This window comes from Camelina sativa, chromosome 11, assembly GCF_030686135.1.
Source record: "Camelina sativa cultivar CO46 ecotype springtype chromosome 11, ASM3068613v1".
NCBI classification, from domain to species: domain Eukaryota; kingdom Viridiplantae; phylum Streptophyta; class Magnoliopsida; order Brassicales; family Brassicaceae; genus Camelina; species Camelina sativa.
Window position 1 is genome coordinate 33,973,280 of NC_141890.1, and position 19,384 is coordinate 33,992,663.

The 19,384-nt window shown below is 33.5% G+C and overlaps 4 protein-coding genes across 6 annotated transcripts; 3 read left to right on the plus strand and 1 right to left on the minus strand.

The window, feature by feature from the left end:
• The first annotated feature begins 899 nt into the window (after positions 1-899).
• On the plus strand, positions 900-3,315 carry LOC104724884 (abscisic acid 8'-hydroxylase 3). The gene is made up of 6 exons (XM_087474755.1): positions 900-1,271; positions 1,388-1,706; positions 1,881-2,267; positions 2,362-2,527; positions 2,623-2,848; positions 2,946-3,315. The coding sequence occupies exons 1-6, from the start codon at positions 1,072-1,074 to the stop codon at positions 3,040-3,042; spliced, it is 1,395 nt and encodes a 464-aa protein (XP_087330881.1). The 5' UTR covers positions 900-1,071; the 3' UTR covers positions 3,043-3,315.
• Positions 3,316-5,598: 2,283 nt separating this feature from the next.
• Positions 5,599-8,912, plus strand: LOC104724885 (decapping 5-like protein). 2 transcript variants are annotated; one of them, XM_019231519.2, is made up of 8 exons: positions 5,606-5,957; positions 6,357-6,457; positions 6,608-6,679; positions 6,781-7,351; positions 7,433-7,632; positions 7,900-8,067; positions 8,193-8,309; positions 8,424-8,912. In XM_019231519.2, the coding sequence occupies exons 1-8, from the start codon at positions 5,759-5,761 to the stop codon at positions 8,634-8,636; spliced, it is 1,641 nt and encodes a 546-aa protein (XP_019087064.2). In that variant the 5' UTR covers positions 5,606-5,758; the 3' UTR covers positions 8,637-8,912. The 2 variants fall into 2 exon arrangements, with proteins under 2 accessions (XP_010441749.2, XP_019087064.2); XM_010443447.3 differs by having other exon boundaries at positions 5,599-5,957; positions 6,781-7,632.
• Positions 8,913-9,016: 104 nt separating this feature from the next.
• On the plus strand, positions 9,017-10,142 carry LOC104724886 (NDR1/HIN1-like protein 12). Its single transcript, XM_010443449.3, has 2 exons — positions 9,017-9,426; positions 9,521-10,142. Exons 1-2 carry the CDS (start codon positions 9,248-9,250, stop codon positions 9,936-9,938), a joined length of 597 nt encoding a protein of 198 aa, XP_010441751.1. The 5' UTR covers positions 9,017-9,247; the 3' UTR covers positions 9,939-10,142.
• A 5,632-nt stretch (positions 10,143-15,774) lies between these two features.
• LOC104724887 (protein PHLOEM PROTEIN 2-LIKE A8-like) lies at positions 15,775-17,238 on the minus strand. Of its 2 annotated transcripts, none has more exons than XM_010443450.2 (2): positions 16,692-17,238; positions 15,775-16,272 (listed from the first exon to the last, which is right to left on the minus strand). In XM_010443450.2, exons 1-2 carry the CDS (start codon positions 17,168-17,170, stop codon positions 16,071-16,073), a joined length of 681 nt encoding a protein of 226 aa, XP_010441752.1. In that variant the 5' UTR covers positions 17,171-17,238; the 3' UTR covers positions 15,775-16,070. The 2 variants fall into 2 exon arrangements, with proteins under 2 accessions (XP_010441752.1, XP_010441753.1); XM_010443451.2 differs by having other exon boundaries at positions 15,775-16,586.
• Between the last annotated feature and the right edge of the window lie 2,146 nt (positions 17,239-19,384).

Sequence of the window (19,384 nt, forward strand, 5' to 3'; positions counted from 1 at the left end):
TTTCATAACTAAAATTAAGAATATAGTCATAAAAAAAACAAATACCGTATCTTTGAAAAAATTACTTATCATAATATCACTAGAATACGAGCCTAACCATATAATCACCCTCAACCCTATAAATACAGGAGTCTATTCTGTTTTATAATCATGTTTAAACAATTTTATTCATTATTACAGTTCTGGTATTTTATTGATGACAAACTTTCAATAAACATTTTTAAAATTCCAAAAATTATTGTATAAGCAAACCAAAATTTCAATTAAAAACCATTATAAATAACATAATAAAAAATAAAATATTACAAATTTTCATTAAAAAAAATGTTCAATCCGCGATCTACTGTGGATTAGTATTTAGTCATTAATTAATTTTGGTTAACAAACATAAGTATTGACTATTGAGGATGGCATGGTTAATATGCATACTAATCTCCAAAATACTCGGACCCAAAATCATACATGCATTGATTTTTTTGGTAGGGATACATGCATTGATCATCAATCGTTATTTATTTTTAATTATATTTTGCCGTTGATTGTTTTAAAAATATCTTAAAATAAAGATAAACACAAGAGGATAACTAAGTAGGCTATATAATTAAAGAACTAATATAATCCATGAAGTGTCTTTCAATTAAGATGGAAAACATTTTTTTTTATAAAAAAAAAAACGCCCATTATACCTCCTTTGTCTCTACTTAAGGGCCAAGATTGCCCCTTTCCTTGACTTAAACTCATAATTAATTAAAGAGCCAGAATTTATATTTAACGATGGCTAATTTTGGTCAATATCTCACACGCTCTTTTTTTTTTTTTTTTTGTTGCATGCTCTTTGACACGTGCTCTCGTCACTCTCGCTCAAATGAGCTGGCTCAACCCAAAAAAAGGTTCCCTTTAGGAAACTCCCTTCTCCCAAATTGTGTTTCCTCTCTCTTCCCACTGCCTATAAAACCCATTCATCTCTCCCACTTGATTTTTCATCTCAATACAAAACCAACTCCATTAGAGAGAACAACATACTTCCCACCGTTAAAAGACCAATTGGGTTTTTAAAACATATATACTATAATGGATTTCTCCGGTTTGTTCCTCACTCTTTCTGCGGCGGCTCTGTTTCTCTGTTTACTCCGATTTATCGCCGGAATCCGCCGTAGCTCCTCCACGTCACTCCCTCTTCCTCCCGGAACAATGGGTTATCCTTACGTCGGCGAAACATTCCAACTTTACTCACAAGACCCAAATGTGTTCTTCGCAGCAAAACAGAAAAGGTCTTTAAAAAAAAAAAACAGTCTTCTTGGAAAATCCCTAAAATTTCGAATTTTTGTTGTCTAAAAAAAAACAGAGAAATTGACTTTTTTTTTAAAACTTGTTTTTGATAAAACAGATACGGATCGGTGTTCAAGACTCATGTATTGGGATGTCCATGTGTGATGATCTCGAGCCCTGAAGCTGCAAAATTCATCTTAGTCACAAAGTCTCATTTGTTTAAACCGACTTTTCCGGCGAGTAAAGAGAGGATGCTTGGGAAACAAGCCATCTTTTTCCACCAAGGAGATTATCATTCCAAGCTTAGGAAGCTCGTTTTAAGAGCTTTCACGCCTGATTCAATCAGACACATGGTCCCTAACATTGAATCAATCGCTCAAGAATCACTCAATTCTTGGGATGGAACTCAACTCAACACTTACCAAGAAATGAAAACTGTAAGTTCTCTCTCTCTCTCTCTCTCTATTAAAACAGAGCACCCCCTGTTTTTTTTTCTGAGTCTCAAAAACAGAGGATGCTCTGTTTTTACTCTCTCACTATACTCTGTTTTGTAACTAACACACTTGTAAACTGTTTCTAATTCAATATCTTTTCCTATTTTGTCTCATCAGTACACTTTCAATGTGGCGTTAACCTCAATACTCGGAAAAGACGCAATCTTTTACAGAGAAGATCTAAAACGATGCTACTACATTCTAGAGAAAGGCTACAACTCCATGCCGATCAATCTCCCCGGAACACTATTCCACAAAGCCATGAAAGCTCGCAAGGAGCTCGCTCAAATCCTCGCTAACATCTTATCCAAAAGAAGACAGAACTCATCTACACACACAGATCTCCTTGGATCATTCATGGAAGACAAAGCAGGGCTAACCGACGAACAGATCGCCGATAACATCATCGGAGTGATCTTCGCCGCTAGAGACACGACGGCGAGTGTGCTGACGTGGATCCTCAAGTACTTAGCTGATAATCCAACTGTTCTAGAAGCTGTCACTGTAAGCAACACACTTTTCAAAAGAACATTTGAGAAACCTCCCATAAGGGTAGTGGCAGTTCCGTGAATTAATAGATTTTCATTGGGTATAACAGGAAGAGCAAATGGCAATAAGGAAAGATAAAAAAGAAGGAGAGAGTCTCACTTGGGAAGATACAAAGAAGATGCCATTAACTTATAGAGTAATCCAAGAGACATTAAGAGCTGCTACAATCTTATCTTTCACATTTAGAGAAGCTGTCGAAGATGTCGAATACGAAGGTATGTACAAATATTACATACAATTTTTAAAGTGTATATAGATCAACATGTTACATATACTATAATTACTAATATTTTGTTTACTATTTTTACAGGATATTTGATACCAAAAGGATGGAAAGTATTGCCGCTATTCAGAAATATTCATCACAATGCTGATATATTTTCGGATCCGGGGAAATTTGATCCGTCGAGATTCGAAGTTGCGCCGAAACCGAATACATTCATGCCATTTGGAAGTGGGATTCATTCTTGTCCGGGCAATGAGTTAGCTAAACTTGAAATCTCCATTCTAATCCATCATCTCACTACTAAATACAGGTTGGTACACCATTTTTAAAATATGAGAAGTAACTGACATATAGCCTCCTCCTTATGGGGAAGTGTTTCTGATAAATGGTATTTTCGTAATTTTCAGATGGTCAATAATTGAACCTAGTGATGGAATTCAGTATGGGCCGTTTGCTCTTCCTCAGAATGGATTGCCTATTGCCTTAGAACGGAAATCCAAGTAGACGATTTATGAGAAGACCACTTGCCTTTCTAAAATCAAGGAATCTTTTTTTTTTCTATTTAAGAGAAAAGACTGATTCTTTTTTTTTTCGTTGGCAAAATAGAGAAAGTAAAAAGGAAAAAATATCCCAAAAGTGGGACCCCAAGTGTATATAGATTTTTTTTTGTTTTAAATTATAGAGAATTAAATTTTGGGAGAGAAAGAGAATTGTAAATTCTTTTGTTACCAATGTAATTCCCACGATTTATGGAATGCTTTAAGAGAATTTCAAAAATTAATTATCATTTTAAATTTGAACTGATCAAAGTAGTGGTATACTATAGTGGTACAAAATTTTGTATCATAATCTCTTAATTTTTTACTGTCTAAGTTCTTACAGCAAAAATTTGTGCATGTAAAGTTCATAAAACTAAAAGTTACAATTATTACCAATCAGTACTTAAATAAAATATATGTATTACGTCAAAATTTGCAGTAGTTGACAACTAATTTTAACTAGTCATATTAACTTATTTGATCACACATACAACAAAAGTATTTCTAATCTTTTTATATAGGCTATTTTATGACGAATAATTTAAAATACAAAACACTAAAATTAGATTAAGTTTAGAGGATTGGTGTAAATAGAAACATATTCGAAGGATGCAATATGGTGGAAAACATAATTTCTCACCGTTCCATAGGTTCTCTAATCAATTCCACAATTATGTTGTTAATTATCAGCTGCACCTTTGATCAAACAAAATGACAAAACACTTAACAAATCAACCAAAAAATGTGTCAAACACTCCATATTTCTTTTTAATCATTAGAGTGCCAGACCAAATCACACTTCAGTATTTAGAAAAGAGGAATGGTTCTTACTCTTCTCACACAACTAGATCAAATCTAAATCTGCTTGTTAAGCAGTTTGATAAATATTGGGATGACACAAAAGGCAATGTATCCATAAATTAAGTGTGATCAGCACAAGGGTACCAAAATTCAGAATAAATTAAGTAATACAAATTAATTATACTAAAAAAAATTCAAAATAATATCCGATGTTAGACATATTTTACACGTAACAATGTGTTTGATTTGTTGTTCTTTAAAATGTTGCTAGATTAACATATATAGCTTGAAGAACTTAATCATAAGCTTGTCAAGTGACTGATAAGCTACCAACTTGATCATAAGCTTGTCAAGTGATTAAATGGGTTTGTTTAGTTGAAGTGTTAGGTCAAGACATGAACAAGTATAAATATGTTGTAATGTTGTACGAGAAAAATTATGTGAGATTAAGAAGATAAATGTTGAAATGCCTAAACCTAAAGTACTCTAAGAGATCCATCCAGAACATTTACAATCTAGACATCACAGAATAATTTCTCTTACTGTTGTAGAAGGTTTGTGAGTGAAAAGCAAATCAAGAACTAAGAGTTTGTAATCTCTAGACTTATTTTTTGAAAGAATAAAATTTTAAATATATTTAAAAACTAAAATCATGAAATCAAAAACTCAAGTGTTATATGATATGACAAAAATAATAATAACAAAAAAAAAATTACAATTGAGATTGTTGATTTCAAATAATATATATTAAATTATAAAATTGGAAAAAACAAAACAAAAAAAAATATAACAAGAATAAAATAAAAAGGAACCCCACAACGTATTGCTTTTGATATAAGTTAGCACTTAGCACACTAACACTGAACCATCGAGGTTGATTAGAGGTAAACAGAGCTTAACGTTTTATAGACAAAGGAAGAGAAGGGTAATGGGTCGCTTAGAGGTAAACAGAGCTTAACGTTTTTCTTTTTTTGGGTTAAAGGGCTTAAGAAATCACAGTTCCAACGTTTTTAGTCTTAGCTAACTTCATCTTCAAGCTTGCGTACTCTCTTCTCCTTCTTGCTTTTTATTCATATCACTTCAAAAGTACATATATCATCTGTACTAGAGAGTGTGAGAGAGACTAGTGATTGACTAGCAAGTGGGGATAGCCGGTTTGATAAAGGCCTCCAAATTTGGTTTGAATCAAGAAATCAAGTTCAAAATGTTTTTACCTCATCTTTTAAGCTTTCTTTCAGTCTACAGTTGCACATGTTGTGAAAAAGAATTTTCTTTTTGAATTTAATTTAATATCACATTCACAAGAAAAGAGACTAGCAATTGATTCAAATTTGTAAAACGTTGGATTAGTAGTGGACTTTGCCGTTCGCGAGTCACTGTGATCAAGGGGAACTCGTTCATTAATGATGTTCTTGAGTGAGTTTGGATCTGTTATTGTGGAAATATCACATATATATATACGCTTAAGATCAATAAAAAAATATACTGTTCTCCGAGGAGCCTCCGCGGGATCGGTCGCCGTGGTTATAGTGGTGGTGGCTCATCTTTTGTAGAGGTGGATTCGTATCTCTCTCTCTACTCAAACGCCCTATCTTTTATTTTATTTGGCAGCGAAAGCAGGCCTAGTTCTGACTAGAAAAAAAAAGATAATATGGGCCGATTAATGGCCCAAATATTCACAATGATGGATCAACGGCACACATATCTCCCCGCCTTTAAAAATCACGACGGGGAACAAACTCAAGCCACGACGGTTCCGAGAGAGAGAGAGATTTTTCAAAAAAATTGCAACAAGAGAGAGATAGAGAGCAAGAACCCTAATCGATTACATACTCTGATTCCTTCTACTCTTTTTTTCCACTGATTAATCTCTAAAAACAATGGCGAGTGAGAGTTCGCAATCTTCTTCGCCGTCTTCATCTCAATCGCCGCAATCTGTACCTTCTCCGTCTCCGGGAAACAACGTCGGAGATGCGTTCGTAGGAAGTTTCATCAGTCTAATTTCTAAGTACGAGATCCGTTACGAAGGCATTCTCTACCATCTCAACGTCAAGGACTCGACGCTAGGTCTAAAAAACGGTACGGATTCGAAAACCTATGCGATTTCGGATTTACTATTTTAGGGTTCCGAACAACGAGCGGACGAGGAGAATACATGTTTGTGCTTTGTGTATTTGTAACTGGAACATCGAGTATAGAACTGGAACTTTGATATATGATTCCGTTCTTGTGGATTTGGTCTTTAGATTGAAGGAGATGTGAGAGAAGCTTGAGCATTCGTTTGTATGTAGTTTAGTTTCCAAATTTTGTTGGACATTTAGTGGAGAGTTTAAATTTTGGTGACTCTAGCCAAATCTGGAAAACTTTCTATGTTAGTGAATCATGAGATGTGAAGTTAGGAAGCAAATGTTAACTTGTGTTGCTATTTGAATGTGGCGTTCTTGTGTTGAATGATAACACTAGTGAATGGTTGTGCAGTAAGATCTTTTGGAACGGAGGGGAGGAAGAAAGATGGGCCTCAAATTCCGCCATGTGATAGAGTTTACGATTACATTCTTTTTCGCGGAAGTGATATCAAGGTTAGTGTTCAGACTCTTATGAATCCATTAGACAAATTATGTTTCATGTATTTTGTAGAATCGGCATTGGTTATTTTAAATTGGAACCCCTGAAACATGATCATTATATAGTTTGAAGGTTATCTATAATGACTTATGATATGCTTTTAGGATCTGCAAGTTAATCCATCTCCAGCTGCACAGTCAAGACCAGAGATTCAAAGTGAACAAGGCATCAATCAGGTAAAGATATTCATTTAGAACATGGAAATGAGAATTGTATTCTAAATTTGACTCTTTTTATATGATGTCTTATTGTCTTATTGCCCGTTCCTTGTTTACAGTCCTCTCATGCTAGTTCAGCTATGAGCTCTCCGCTTTCTGGCTATGATAGTGGTTATGGTTTGGGAAGCGGAACACAGTGGTTCAATACACCTGCTTTGAGTAGTAAACCGGTTCCTGCCACTCAACATTCATCAGTCCCTTTAAGTTTCCAGCTTCCTCCTTCAGCTAATGCTGGAAGTTTGACAGAATCACCAGTGAGCTTAATTGGTTCAACTCAAAGTAATGCTGGTTCGTCTATGCCCATGCCTTCTTTTGTGCAAGGTAACAAATTAGGTGCCACTGGTGTCCCTGTTTCATCTCCCTCGACGATGCCCAATAACCCGCAGATTATAGATTACTTTGCTTCACCAATCATGAGATTAGTGAATGTTACAACACAGGTTGTTACTCGTTCACCCGACGATGCTTCTAATCGATCATACCCTTCTAACCCTTCTCCCCTTGGTCAAGCACAATTCCATACTCCACCTGGTCTTGCTTCAGCTCCCTCTAACCTTTCTCCACCATCTGAAGCGCTGCTTTCTGCTCCAAATATTCAGAACAGTTACCCCATTGTACCCCAGGCTGTTGGTAAAGATTTCTATGACTCTCGGTCTGATCATCCTAAACGATCTATACCTTATGAGTTACCGACTGTGGCTTCTTATTCAGCTCCTGGGATTCCTGGTCCATTGTCGAACTCACCTGAGTCATTCTTCGGTATGGATCCATCGCTGCAATCTAGGCAGCAGATGGTAACTAGGGGTCAAGAGATGTTTCCTGCTATTAACCCGGTATCATTTAATGTGCCATCACAAAGTCCTGCAACCAGAAATCATGCACCATTGCTGCCTCTTCCCGTTTCAGCTCAGGTTTGTTTTTTATGAAGATTCTATCTCTATGTTTCATTTAATCACACCTATGCATGATTTCTCATTTTTTTTTGAAATTGCCTTGCAATTACGTTGCTTCTCAGATATCATGAGGTCGCTAGCATTGATATTAGCCTCTGTATCTCTCTTGGAAGTGTTATACTGTTACTAACAATTTAAACCATTGCAATTACTGTTTGTGTCCTTTTCTCAACACATTTTTTGATTATCTTACTTGTGTTTTCTTTGGTTCTAAATTTGTTGCAGTCTCGGATCCCTAGTTCTACCATTGAGTTCACTGAAGAATTTGATTTTGAGGCAATGAATGAGAAGTTCAAGAAGAGTGAACTATGGGGTTATCTCGGGCAAAATAACCGGAGGAATCAAAATGATAACGGAGAAGAAATTGCAATTGAGCCAAACTCAGAAGGGAAGGTAAAGCTATTTTCTGACGATGATTAAATCTCAGAGAGATCTGAATTCAAGTCTTAACATGATCTAGTTAATAATTTTGATTTGATATTTAGGCAGCGGTTAACACTTGTTTTTGCCTGTTGCAGCCTTCATATAACAAGGATGACTTTTTCGACACAATCTCGTGCAATCAACTTGACCGTGTGGCTAGAAACGGACAACAGCACAACCAGTTTCCTGAGCACATGAGACAAGAACCTGGGGTTTGTTTCATCCTTTCTATACACATCAACCCGAAGTTTGAAACTATTCTTCTCCAAATCGGAATAGCGTTTGCTTATAGAATTTTTTTTTACTCTCTTTATCTTTTTATTCAGGCATTTGGTAATCATTTTCAGAGGCCACCTCCACTACAACCAGGTCAGGGTGCATATCTCGCTGCACAATCCAATTACAGAGGCGGTTACCATAATAACAACAACAACTACCGAGGTGGTTACCATAATAATAACAACAACAACTACTACTCAAACTCGGGTTATGGTTACTACTATGGTGGGAGAGGCCGAGGTGGAAACACACATTACTGACCTGATGAGTGTCTGTCTTTCTCAGAAGGCTTTACTGGTCGGTTACACTCGTGCACCTTCACTTCTTTTTAATTTGAGGTTTTCTTTTGGGTTAAAAAACAGTTATAAGGTTACCTTACCTCAAGATTTGTAGGCACATCATATTGGCAAGTTCATGATCCTTTTTTTCTATCTGATGAGCTTTAGCTTCAGGAGAGAATGTTTGTTCTCCATGTAGAGAGAAACAAATAGTACTAAGAACCTTTTTGGTATATATGCAAATCATTACTTTTAATATTTAATATACATATATAAGCGAAGTTAGTAATGCTTGCAAGTTAAGAATTACATACATTGGACATTATGTATATAAGAAGAAGATTCCTTAAAATTTAGGAAGTACACGACTTTATATATGTTACTTGCGAGACCCATTTTGCCTTTACGCCAAAGGAAAGAAAGATACCAAAACTTTCCCCACTGAGTAGGGTTTAGTACCAAATCCTTCAAAATCAATTGTCCTCTTTCAAGCCTCACCCAAACCCACCAAAAAGCCAAGGACGTTGTTCCCAGAGCCCGAATGTTGTCTCATCGAACCCGCTCAAAAAACTGATCCTGTGAACCCCATAATAATGCCCAGATATGCTTCTCGTCATGGTACCAGTCCTTTCATCTGGTGTGCAGCTATCATTTGCGCCATAATCTCTATTGTTGTAATCTTTGGTGGTATCGTAGTCTTTGTTGGTTACATGGTCATACATCCTCGAGTTCCCATCATTAGTGTCGCTGATGCTCACCTCGACTTCTTAAAGTACTGTTTATCCTTAACTCTTCCCTTAATATGTTGATCATGAATCTTTTATCATTGATGATCAATATCTTTTTTTCTCGGTTTGATTAATCAGGTATGATATAGTTGGAGTTTTGCAAACGCAGTTAACGATTGTGATTCGCGTAGAGAATGATAACGCTAAAGCTCATGCGCTGTTTGATGACACCGAGTTCAAGCTTAGCTATGAAGGTAAACTGATTGCGATTTTAAGAGCACCCGAGTTTGAAGTTGTGAAAGAGAAATCAATGTACCTTCCTTACTTGGTTCAGTCATATCCAATACCATTGAATCCAAGTTTGATGCAAGCTGTAGACTATGCGGTTAAACAAGATGTTATTACGTTCGAGCTCAAAGGTGGTACAAAAACTCGGTGGCGAGTCGGACCATTAGGATCAGTCAAGTTCGAGTGTAACCTTAGCTGTGAGCTTAAGTTTAGGCCGTCTGATCATACTTACATTGCATCTCCTTGCAGTTCTTCTCATAAGCATTAGAAGCTCCATTTCTCATTTGTTTTACTTTCTTTAATTAGTTTTTGTTTTATATTTGGGATCGAGGTTTTTTAAAGATAATTGTTATAAGTACTAATACGTGAAAGAAAATCAATAATTTCAAGATTTTTTGCTTAATGAAAATGTGACTCGTAATTTGTATGATTTTCTTTGATAGAGACATCAACAGGAAAAATTCTTTATTTCCTTTTTTTTTTTTCATTTATAAAATTATGATACTTTTACTTCTTTAACTTTATATTTATATTTCGATACCTCTTTTTATATGGGAAGCATAAATGCATACTGTGTTTTGACCCAAAAAAAAAAAATGCATACTGTGCAGTGAGATTGAACCCTTCGTAGAGATCTCAACTTTAGTAAGTTCAGGGTGTGTTAAGTATACTATTTTAAAATAATGGATAAAGAGGATATCCCTCCTATTAATAATTTGGAAGTAGATTTGGTAATAACCTTTTTATTTGTAAGATTTATATAATTAAACTTTTGCCATCTGAATAAATATCAAAACTTAAAGTTATTATTTGTAATATCCAAAAACATATTTAAAAGAAATTATTATCCATAATTTATATATTCTAGATATTATTAACTTGCTAAAAAATAATTTTTTTTTTGTATGTTATGGAGCAGGTTAGACTTTAGATAAATATGATTGTATAGTTTTTCCGGATGGTCTACTAAAATACAATAAATATTTTAGTCTGATATCAAATGAGGTAAAGAGAGGAGTTACGCCAATCCTAAACGGTACAAAGAAAAAAAAATACAATTCATCTAAAATTATAAAATTTAAATATTAATTATTAAAAAAAATATCTCGCGGTATAGCCGCCGGTTAAAATGTAGTAATTGTTACTTACTAAGTTAGTTTTGTATTTAAAATGAGATGAGTTTAGCACATTTCATTTGATAATTGTCTTGAATGTGGAAAAACAAAATTTCCTAAAGTAGAAAATGAAATCTAGTTTAGGAGTGTTTTAATAAATTTTCAAAGAAAAACCAAAATGTAGATTCTTTTTTTTTTTTGGGTTTTCCCTCAATAACCAAAATTTTTTGTATTGTTTGGTATTTGTAATTAATTAAAAAAAACGTAAAACTAGTTCTATTTTTATTTGGTTTTCCTTCAAAAGAGAGATTTACACATAAATTTTTTGAAATGGTCTGAAGAACAAAAAACAAACAAAGACGCTCTCAATTCAGTCTTGTTAAAAACTGAATTCGTATAAATAAAAGCTTGTTATGTTTGGGAAAAAAGAAAACAAAGGCTCTCGCAATTTGGAGAGAGTTCTGAAGAACGAAAATGGCGATGACGGAATCGGAGGTAAGTGCTTGAGATTCAAGTGATAAATTGATGATTAAATTGCGAAATTGGAAAGGTTTAGGGTTTAGATAGAGTCTCATCTGCGAATCGTGACGGATTAAGGAAAATTTAGGTGTTAATTAGGTTTTAATTGATTACGGTTAAGCTTGATTTGAAATGATTACGCGTATGATTGAATCGTTATTTGAACTTAGGTGTTAATCGATCGTGATTATGTAAATTAGAGATGCAAATTGGGAATTGATTATAGTTGAGAGCTTGATTTGAACTTTGAATTGATTTTAGAAGGTTTTAGATTGACTGAATCTTCATTATGGAATGTTTCCTGTGTTTCATGCTTTAATCAGAGGAATCAGTGAGATTGAAATGTTTAATGTGATTCATTAGTGATTGATTGATTGATTCTAGAAATGTTTCGATTTTGGAATGCGTTAATCAGAGGAATCAGTGAGATTGAAAGGTTTAATGAATTGATTATGCATGACATTGATTGAATCTTCATTATGGAATGCTTTGATTATAGATAGAGTGTGTTTTGGAATTGATTATGCATGATATTGATTGATTATAGAAATATTTCGATGATGAAATTAAAAAAAGTTTTAGTTGATATTGATTTGTATTTCCCTGTGCAGGCGAGAAAATCATTACATTGTATCATTCTGGGTCTATTGACGATTCTTACCTCAGTTTGCGGATTTCTCAAAGTACTTTCACTGGTTGCGCAAGGACTTGTAAGAACCCTATTGTTCGTCAGCAAGCATCTAGTCCACAACATATCGGAAAACATCCCTCCATCTCCTCCCTCTTCTCCTCCCCCAAGGGAACAATTGCATCAACTCAAGCCATGATTGACAACCTTCGTACTCATATCCATGCAAGCTCCCCGAACCAGAGATCTAGGTAATGCTTTAAAATGTTTTTTTCTTTTCCAAAATATAGTTTCTTGCAAGTCCTGTATACACCATGTTTTAACCTAACGTGAACAATAAGCAACTCTTAAAGCAATGAATGCACTCAGATGTCAAAATGCAGCTGATTCTGTAGAAAAGAAAGAAATTTGTGTTTGATAAAAAAAAACTAGAAACGAAGGATACAACAAATTGGAGCGTTGAGAAGACCTTTTAAAACATTCTTCTCCAAATATGATATGAACATAATGATATAATGGATGACAATGCATAATTCATTATATATATGTGCAATGTTTGGCTAGAATTAATTGAATTTTATAAAATTAGTTTAATTGAATACTCCCTCTTAAGACATTTCAACTTTTACTAAAACTCATAATTAAAGAGCATTAGAAAAGTTATGTTCTACTCTAACCTGAACTCCGGTATTCTAACAATCTCATTATTTATAGTTTTAACATCTAAATGTTCTCGGAAAACATTACACTCCGATTTTGAAACTTACTCAAAGTAATATTTCCGCAATATATTAAAAAGGTAAAAATTAAATACTAGCTAACTTTAAAATTTGAATTTGACTTTTAAAAATTTGGACAATTTCACGATCAAAGGCAATGAAATGGTGCAGATCCACAAAAAAATGAAGGTTTCAGAAATAATCGTTGAGTGAAATCTAGGTTGGAATTGGAGTTTATAGAATGTCTAGATGAGATTGACGATGAAGTGGTTGGATTAAAAAACAATTTTGATGAATTGATAGTTGAATTTGGAAAGTTTAGTTGCGATCTTCGTACAGTAAATCGTTTGTAAATTAAGAAGATTGTAATATTAACTTACAGTGAGATTTATTTAAATTGTTTTATGACTTAAGATTTTACATTAACATTCTAAAAACAGTTGAGAAAATTTGATCTAAATAAAAATGTTTGGATACTATGGACTTTTTTTGTTTTGACTTGAACATTTTCATATGTAGAAAAAAATCTTTTGATGACAAATAACATAAATTAACTATAGATGAATTCAGTTATGAAAAAAATATACATAAATTTAAATGAATGATTAATGATTATAGTTATTGCATTTGAACAACCTATACTATGAGACTATCAAAATGACTTATGTGAAAAAGAGTAGTTATTGCATTTGTCATTCTTGCTACTATATTACTCTTATATATACGAATTAATACAAAATGGTAAGAATTTTTTTTCCATTTCTTATAGCCAAAAAAAATATATAAAAATGTTTGTTTAATACAGTATTAATACTGGTTGAATTTTACTCTCACGTATAGTGAATACAGTGGGATACTAATATGAATAGTCAATTACATACTGTAAAATTACATACTGTAAAATTTCCAATTTGTTTGGTCGTTGCTAATTAATTACAAAAATGAAACGACAAAACGGCAATGTTTAAGGAATGACACACAATTAGCTAGCTGTTTGTTTTCATCTTTTAATGGAAACTGTTGGGTAAAAATAATTCATCGACTAACCAATGTGTAACAGTTGTTAAATCATGTGACAGGTTGTCTGAAAGAGCTAAAAAGTTATTGATGATATTTAACCGGTTGTTAAGAGGACCTGTTCATTCGATGGAAGGTTCTAGACAACCTCCAAAGGATCATAAATGAATCTTGTATTTTCATTAATGATCAATATTTTGTTTTTCTCGGATTGATCCATCAGGTATGATATAGTTGGAGTATTGCAAACGCAGTTAACGATTGTGATTCGCGTAGAGAATGATAACGCTAAAGCTCATGCGTTGTTTGATGACACCGAGTTCAAGCTAAGCTACGAAGGCAAACTGATTGCGATTTTAAGAGCACCCGAGTTTGAAGTTGTGAAAGAGAGGTCAATGTACCTTCCTTACTTGGTTCAGTCATATCCAATACCATTGAATCCAAGTTTGATGCAAGCTGTAGACTATGCGGTTAAACAAGATGTTATTACGTTCGAGTCAAAGGTGGTACAAAAACTCGGTGGCGAGTCGGACCATTAGGGTCAGTCAAGTTCGAGTGTAACCTTAGCTGTGAGCTTAACTTTAGACCGTCTGATCATACTTACATCCCATCTCCTTACAGTTCTTCTCATAAGCATTAGAAACTCCATTTTTCTCACTTGTTTTACTTATTTAATTAGTTTTTATCTTATTTTTTGGGATCGATTCTTTTTCTTTCTAAGATAATTGTTATAAGTATAACTAATACAAATTCATAATGATATCAAATGAACATGAAAGAAATTAATCAATCATTTCGAGATTTTTGCTTTAATGAAAATTTGACTCGTAATTTATATGATTATTTGGATTTTGGAATAATCATTTGGTTTCTTTGATAGAGACATCAACTCGAAAGATTCTTTATTTCCTTTTCTTCATTGATAAAATTATATGATACTTTACTTCGAAACCTCTTTTTGCATGGAATTGCATCACTTGCCTCACGACTTTTACTTATCAACCAATTATTACATGCGTATGGGCAGAGTTCGTTTTTATATACAGTTTACTATAGTGTTTAATATATAAGCAAAATTGAAGAGCGGGAAATTTTGAAAGCTGGATAGAACTACACTTTAATAAAAGTATTGGAACCTACTTAGGATTATCAAATAACCTTTGTTCGGACTGGTAGTGTTATACATAATGAAAGACCACAACCGGTCGGTTCACAACATCTTTGGAGACCGAGGTAACGAGGATTTATTTATCTGAATGGAGCTAAGCTAACTATGACTTTTTATTTATTTTTATTTTTCTCATTTAAAAAAAATTATTATAGAAACTTTTTTAATCAAGTTCAATGTTTGTTTGAATGTTAACTTATAACTAGCCTAAAAAAACAAGATTTTTTTTTGTTCTTATCTCCTTGCATGTAACACAACCCGTATATGTGCCATTTCAATGAAGGATATATTAATAAAAATGGGATATGTATTTTAACAAAAAATAAATAAATACACATGGGACATGTAAAATGTTAACGTATGGTTTTAGTGTCAACGTGGGACATGTAAAATGTTGATAACCCCGTAGGTGTGTCATCTTCTCTGATTCTAATTGACAAAAATTACTTCTTTTGGGCTACATTGGTACTGCAAAAATCACAATGGTTGGTTTTTTTTTTATGGAAGAAAATTCTTTAAAGATTTTCTTCTCAGGTTACAAAAATAAAATAATATATATATATAAGATTGTTTTTATCATATTTAGTAATATTTTAATAAATGATTATATATAAATATTTCAATTCTATATATTTTTCAATTTACTTTTTATAAGTATTTAACATTGAAATATAAATTTTCGTTATCAAATTAACAGTACCATGTATGTTAAAGAATATTTATATTTAATTAATTAACATACATAGTTCATTGTTAATATTTTTCTTTGATTATCACAAAATCAAATTAAAAGAACAAAACAACCCCAAGAACACAAAAGAGCTTCTGGAAACACATGGAGAGAGAAAAATAAAAATCAAGCAATGAAAATCAAAGAAATTTGCATTTAGCTCTATACCATATCAGAGTTTTTTTTGTTAAAAGGCTTTCAATTAAAATGCATTAAAAAGTAATTTGTAGATCATATAGTTTTTGAAAGTTAAATAAAGAGAGATCATACAATGAAGCATATTCCAAAAGGAGAGAAAGATGGAACTAGTGGAAAGTTAATCCTCTAGCTATTATCACGCTTACCTCATCCTCCGACCATAATCCTTGATTTTGGAGTTTTTGGGTAGGTTTGATAGTCCTTTCCTCCTCGGATACGTTGAGAGGATTCATCACTCATCACATATCACTTCCATATGAGAGAGTTTTGTGGAAGTGATAGAAAAATTTGCATTGTTACATCAAATTAATCTAACTGAATTGGCAAAATACAAGATGTGGAAACTCTAGATATATACAAATATGTTACAAGAAATAATATCGGAAATAATTTCCAATACTTTGCTCCTCTTCTTCGGGGTTTAGTGTTTTCTTCCCTCAGTAATAAATCTTTTGATAAGACATTCTGAACATGTGTAATGATATCATCTACGAAAGCAGCGTCGTTACTGCATAAAAACAAAGTGGGAAACCCCAGTGAGGCTCTTGCATTGTATAATTGGTGGAATGTAACAATGTAAGCCAAGTCAAACAATAATATTGCCTTGATCTTTTTTTTTTTTTTCGTTGGCACGTTGCTATATAACTTTATTTGTATTTATTTCTTTCTTTCTAATTTTTTATTTCTTTCTTTCTAATTTTAATCATTCCCAGACGTTGTTTTTAGTTCTAACAAAAAAAAACGTTAACAGGAGAAATTTGATGAACTGGATGACAAATTCACAAGGTTCCTCTACTGATCACTCAATTAATGCCAGTAAACCTGTACAAATTACCATATACCTTAATAAAAAATATCAAACCCTAATATATATAGATATGATTATATGAATTTAGTCAAAAGTAATAATTTAAGTTGGTTAATTACCGGCTAGTTTCCGACACCAAGCCAAACTTGCTTGTAACTCCCTGCAAAGCAGCATCCCACTTAAGAATCCGGTCATCTCGGTTACGACCCGCCTTCCTCCACAGATTCCATAGCTGAATACCGAAGTCTCCATCAAGTCCTTTCACCGTGCCTGGATCCAGCTTGTAAAAAATGGGAATAACCCATAGGTTATCTTGCTCCACGCATTCCATTATCTTCACCAGCTCTTTCAAGCACCAATTTGACTCCGTGTACCTACTGGATAAGATCGCCAGCGCGACATTCGACTCCTCAATCCTTTCAAAAAGTTTATGAAGATTCTCGCCCGCTGGCTCGTTACTGTCTATATACGCGTTGACACCGATGCGTTTCAAGGCACTTTCGAGATGGGAGATGAAAGTTTTACGTAGCTCTGCTCCCCGAAAATTGATGAACACTTGTGGTCCTTCTTTGACGTTGGGAGATGAGGGTGCCGCCATCTCAATTGTTTTTCTTTTTGGTGTTATGTTATTATTGATTGTTTGGAGAAGCAGTGCACATTGATTTACATTATAACCATCACTGACGTCCTCTTAGTTATATATATTATAGCTGGCCGCGTTAATAGTCAAGATTACAACGTATGTATGTACTACTTAATTAATGATAGATGATGTACTGGTAACTGTTTTATCGTGACAAACACTGTTTCTTTAGAGACTGCAGATTTTAAATACTATATATGTACTATATAATAAAACAAAATTTAGTTGATTTGGATCATACCAAAAAATTAGAAGATAAATTTACTTTGGATTTCAACTAGTCATACGAAAACAATGCAACTTAAATAGTTTATTTTTTTTATAAAGTTTTTTTTTTTACTTTTGAGCCCCTTAATCGTTTATGAATTTTAAATATTATAACAATTGTTATATCATTGTGTATATAATCCAGATTTCTGTTCGGTTTAAAATTTTCGTTTTTAACATTATATATATATATATATATATATAATGATATCCAAAATAGAACAGATTAATGTTTTTGGTTTTTGTTCGTATTCCAGTTAGTCAAAAAAGAACTATATATAAATTTTAGTTTTTTTTTTCTTTGGTTATGGCTCGGGTTGCTTCACTTTAGATATTTTGTTTGAATTCAGATTTCATTTTTTTGTTAGAGACTTTTTGAATATAAGATTTTTTCAACCAAAGCCAACGTTAGTTAGCTTTACCAACCAACCAAGAGACAGCCCCTGAGCACATCTCATGACTCATGAGTCTTCAGACGTATATTAACTAAATGATATGGAGGGAAATGATAGATAGCATTTTGATCATTAATTTCTATGAAATCATGTAGTTGTTGGTTTATTAATTTACATATATATATATATATAATCCATTCCAAAATTGAAGTGACATATATCCTAAAGTAAGCGTTTATAGTTTTTTTTTTTTTTTTTTTTTTTGGACGTGTACCTTTTACAGATTCAGTTTCTTGTTTTTGTTAATGCTCGAGAATTTGTTTGTTTGACTCTGCACTTCGTTATAACTGGGAGACCCAACTACCAATTATTCTATTCTAAATGGTTATTGGATGGTCTCAATAATTTCGAGCAAACGGATGGAAAGAGACTTATTCGAAAAATAAATTCCAAAGAAAGTTAGAAAAGTCATCAAAAAATCTGTCTCATACCAAATACCAATATATATACACCATTGTTCAACAGTCGGAACCGGACATCTCTTTACGGTTAGCGCGAATTAATTATTTTGTTCCAACATTCCGGATCAGATTCTATGATATTGTTTCCTTTGTAAAATAACTTAATAATATAAATGACTTATAGAAGACTGCAAATTTTTTTGTGTGTGTTAAACTAAGAATACTATATATTAAAACAGTTCTAAGGTAAAAAAGAAATTAAAAAAAAAAAAGACAAACAGTAGATCACAATGTTTCATTTGAACAAAGACTTGATCTCATTTCAAACCATGCACAGAGATAGAGATTTTAGAATCCCAAACAATACAACAAAACAAAGTGAGATATTCCCCAATGCCATACAAAGATAACAGAAAAAGATTGACAAAAGTTCCAAGAGAGCTATGAGGCAAAGGCTAGCAAAAACTTTGAGACATTTGAGGTCAAAGGTTGCCAAACAGTCTCCCACGAACAGGTCGATGGTAGACACAATAGTCATAGTCCAATAAAGACGAGATGTCGTTGATAAATGGAGTATGGCTGTGACTCTCGCCGGCACGAGAGCCGCTATTTGAAATAGCGAAGAGGCCATACCACAGGTGATTATGGTAGCATAATCGCTTGAAACTTGTTTCAAAAACAAAACTAGTATTTCTGGATCATCAGTAACCTGAGTTGAAGCTGCTTTGTAGAATAGGATCCATGTCTTAGCATTGGTGGCAGAAGGCTGGGAGTTGAGGTATCTAGCTAGAATTGTCGGAAAGTGACCGAGGTCAGGCTTTTGACAATTTTAGTTCCGATCTGAATAGCCATGATTACTCAACAATTTGGGTGCATTGGGAGCAGGATTCGCATATGATGGGTGTGAAGCTGAAACAAAGCAGGTGGGTTCTCTCTCCAGTGGAACCACTGGCCATAGAGATTAAGAAGTCCACACAAGGCTTGTATTCGACTTGACCCAAGGAAATTAGGAACAGACCTGAGCATGGAGTTAGGAATATTGTCCC

Coding starts and splice junctions, on each gene's coding strand:
- LOC104724886 (XM_010443449.3), top strand. CDS start 9,248: ATGCCCAGATATGCTTCTCGTCATGGTACCAGTCCTTTCATCTGGTGT. Junction 9,427..9,520: donor GCTCACCTCGACTTCTTAAA/GTACTGTTTATC, acceptor TTGATTAATCAG/GTATGATATAGTTGGAGTTT.
- LOC104724887 (XM_010443450.2), bottom strand. CDS start 17,170: ATGGCGGCACCCTCATCTCCCAACGTCAAAGAAGGACCACAAGTGTTC. Junction 16,273..16,691: donor TTGGTGTCGGAAACTAGCCG/GTAATTAACCAA, acceptor GTTTTTATGCAG/TAACGACGCTGCTTTCGTAG.
- LOC104724884 (XM_087474755.1), top strand. CDS start 1,072: ATGGATTTCTCCGGTTTGTTCCTCACTCTTTCTGCGGCGGCTCTGTTT. Junction 2,528..2,622: donor CGAAGATGTCGAATACGAAG/GTATGTACAAAT, acceptor CTATTTTTACAG/GATATTTGATACCAAAAGGA. Junction 2,849..2,945: donor CATCTCACTACTAAATACAG/GTTGGTACACCA, acceptor CGTAATTTTCAG/ATGGTCAATAATTGAACCTA.
- LOC104724885 (XM_010443447.3), top strand. CDS start 5,759: ATGGCGAGTGAGAGTTCGCAATCTTCTTCGCCGTCTTCATCTCAATCG. Junction 7,633..7,899: donor CTCTTCCCGTTTCAGCTCAG/GTTTGTTTTTTA, acceptor AATTTGTTGCAG/TCTCGGATCCCTAGTTCTAC. Junction 8,068..8,192: donor AGCCAAACTCAGAAGGGAAG/GTAAAGCTATTT, acceptor TGCCTGTTGCAG/CCTTCATATAACAAGGATGA.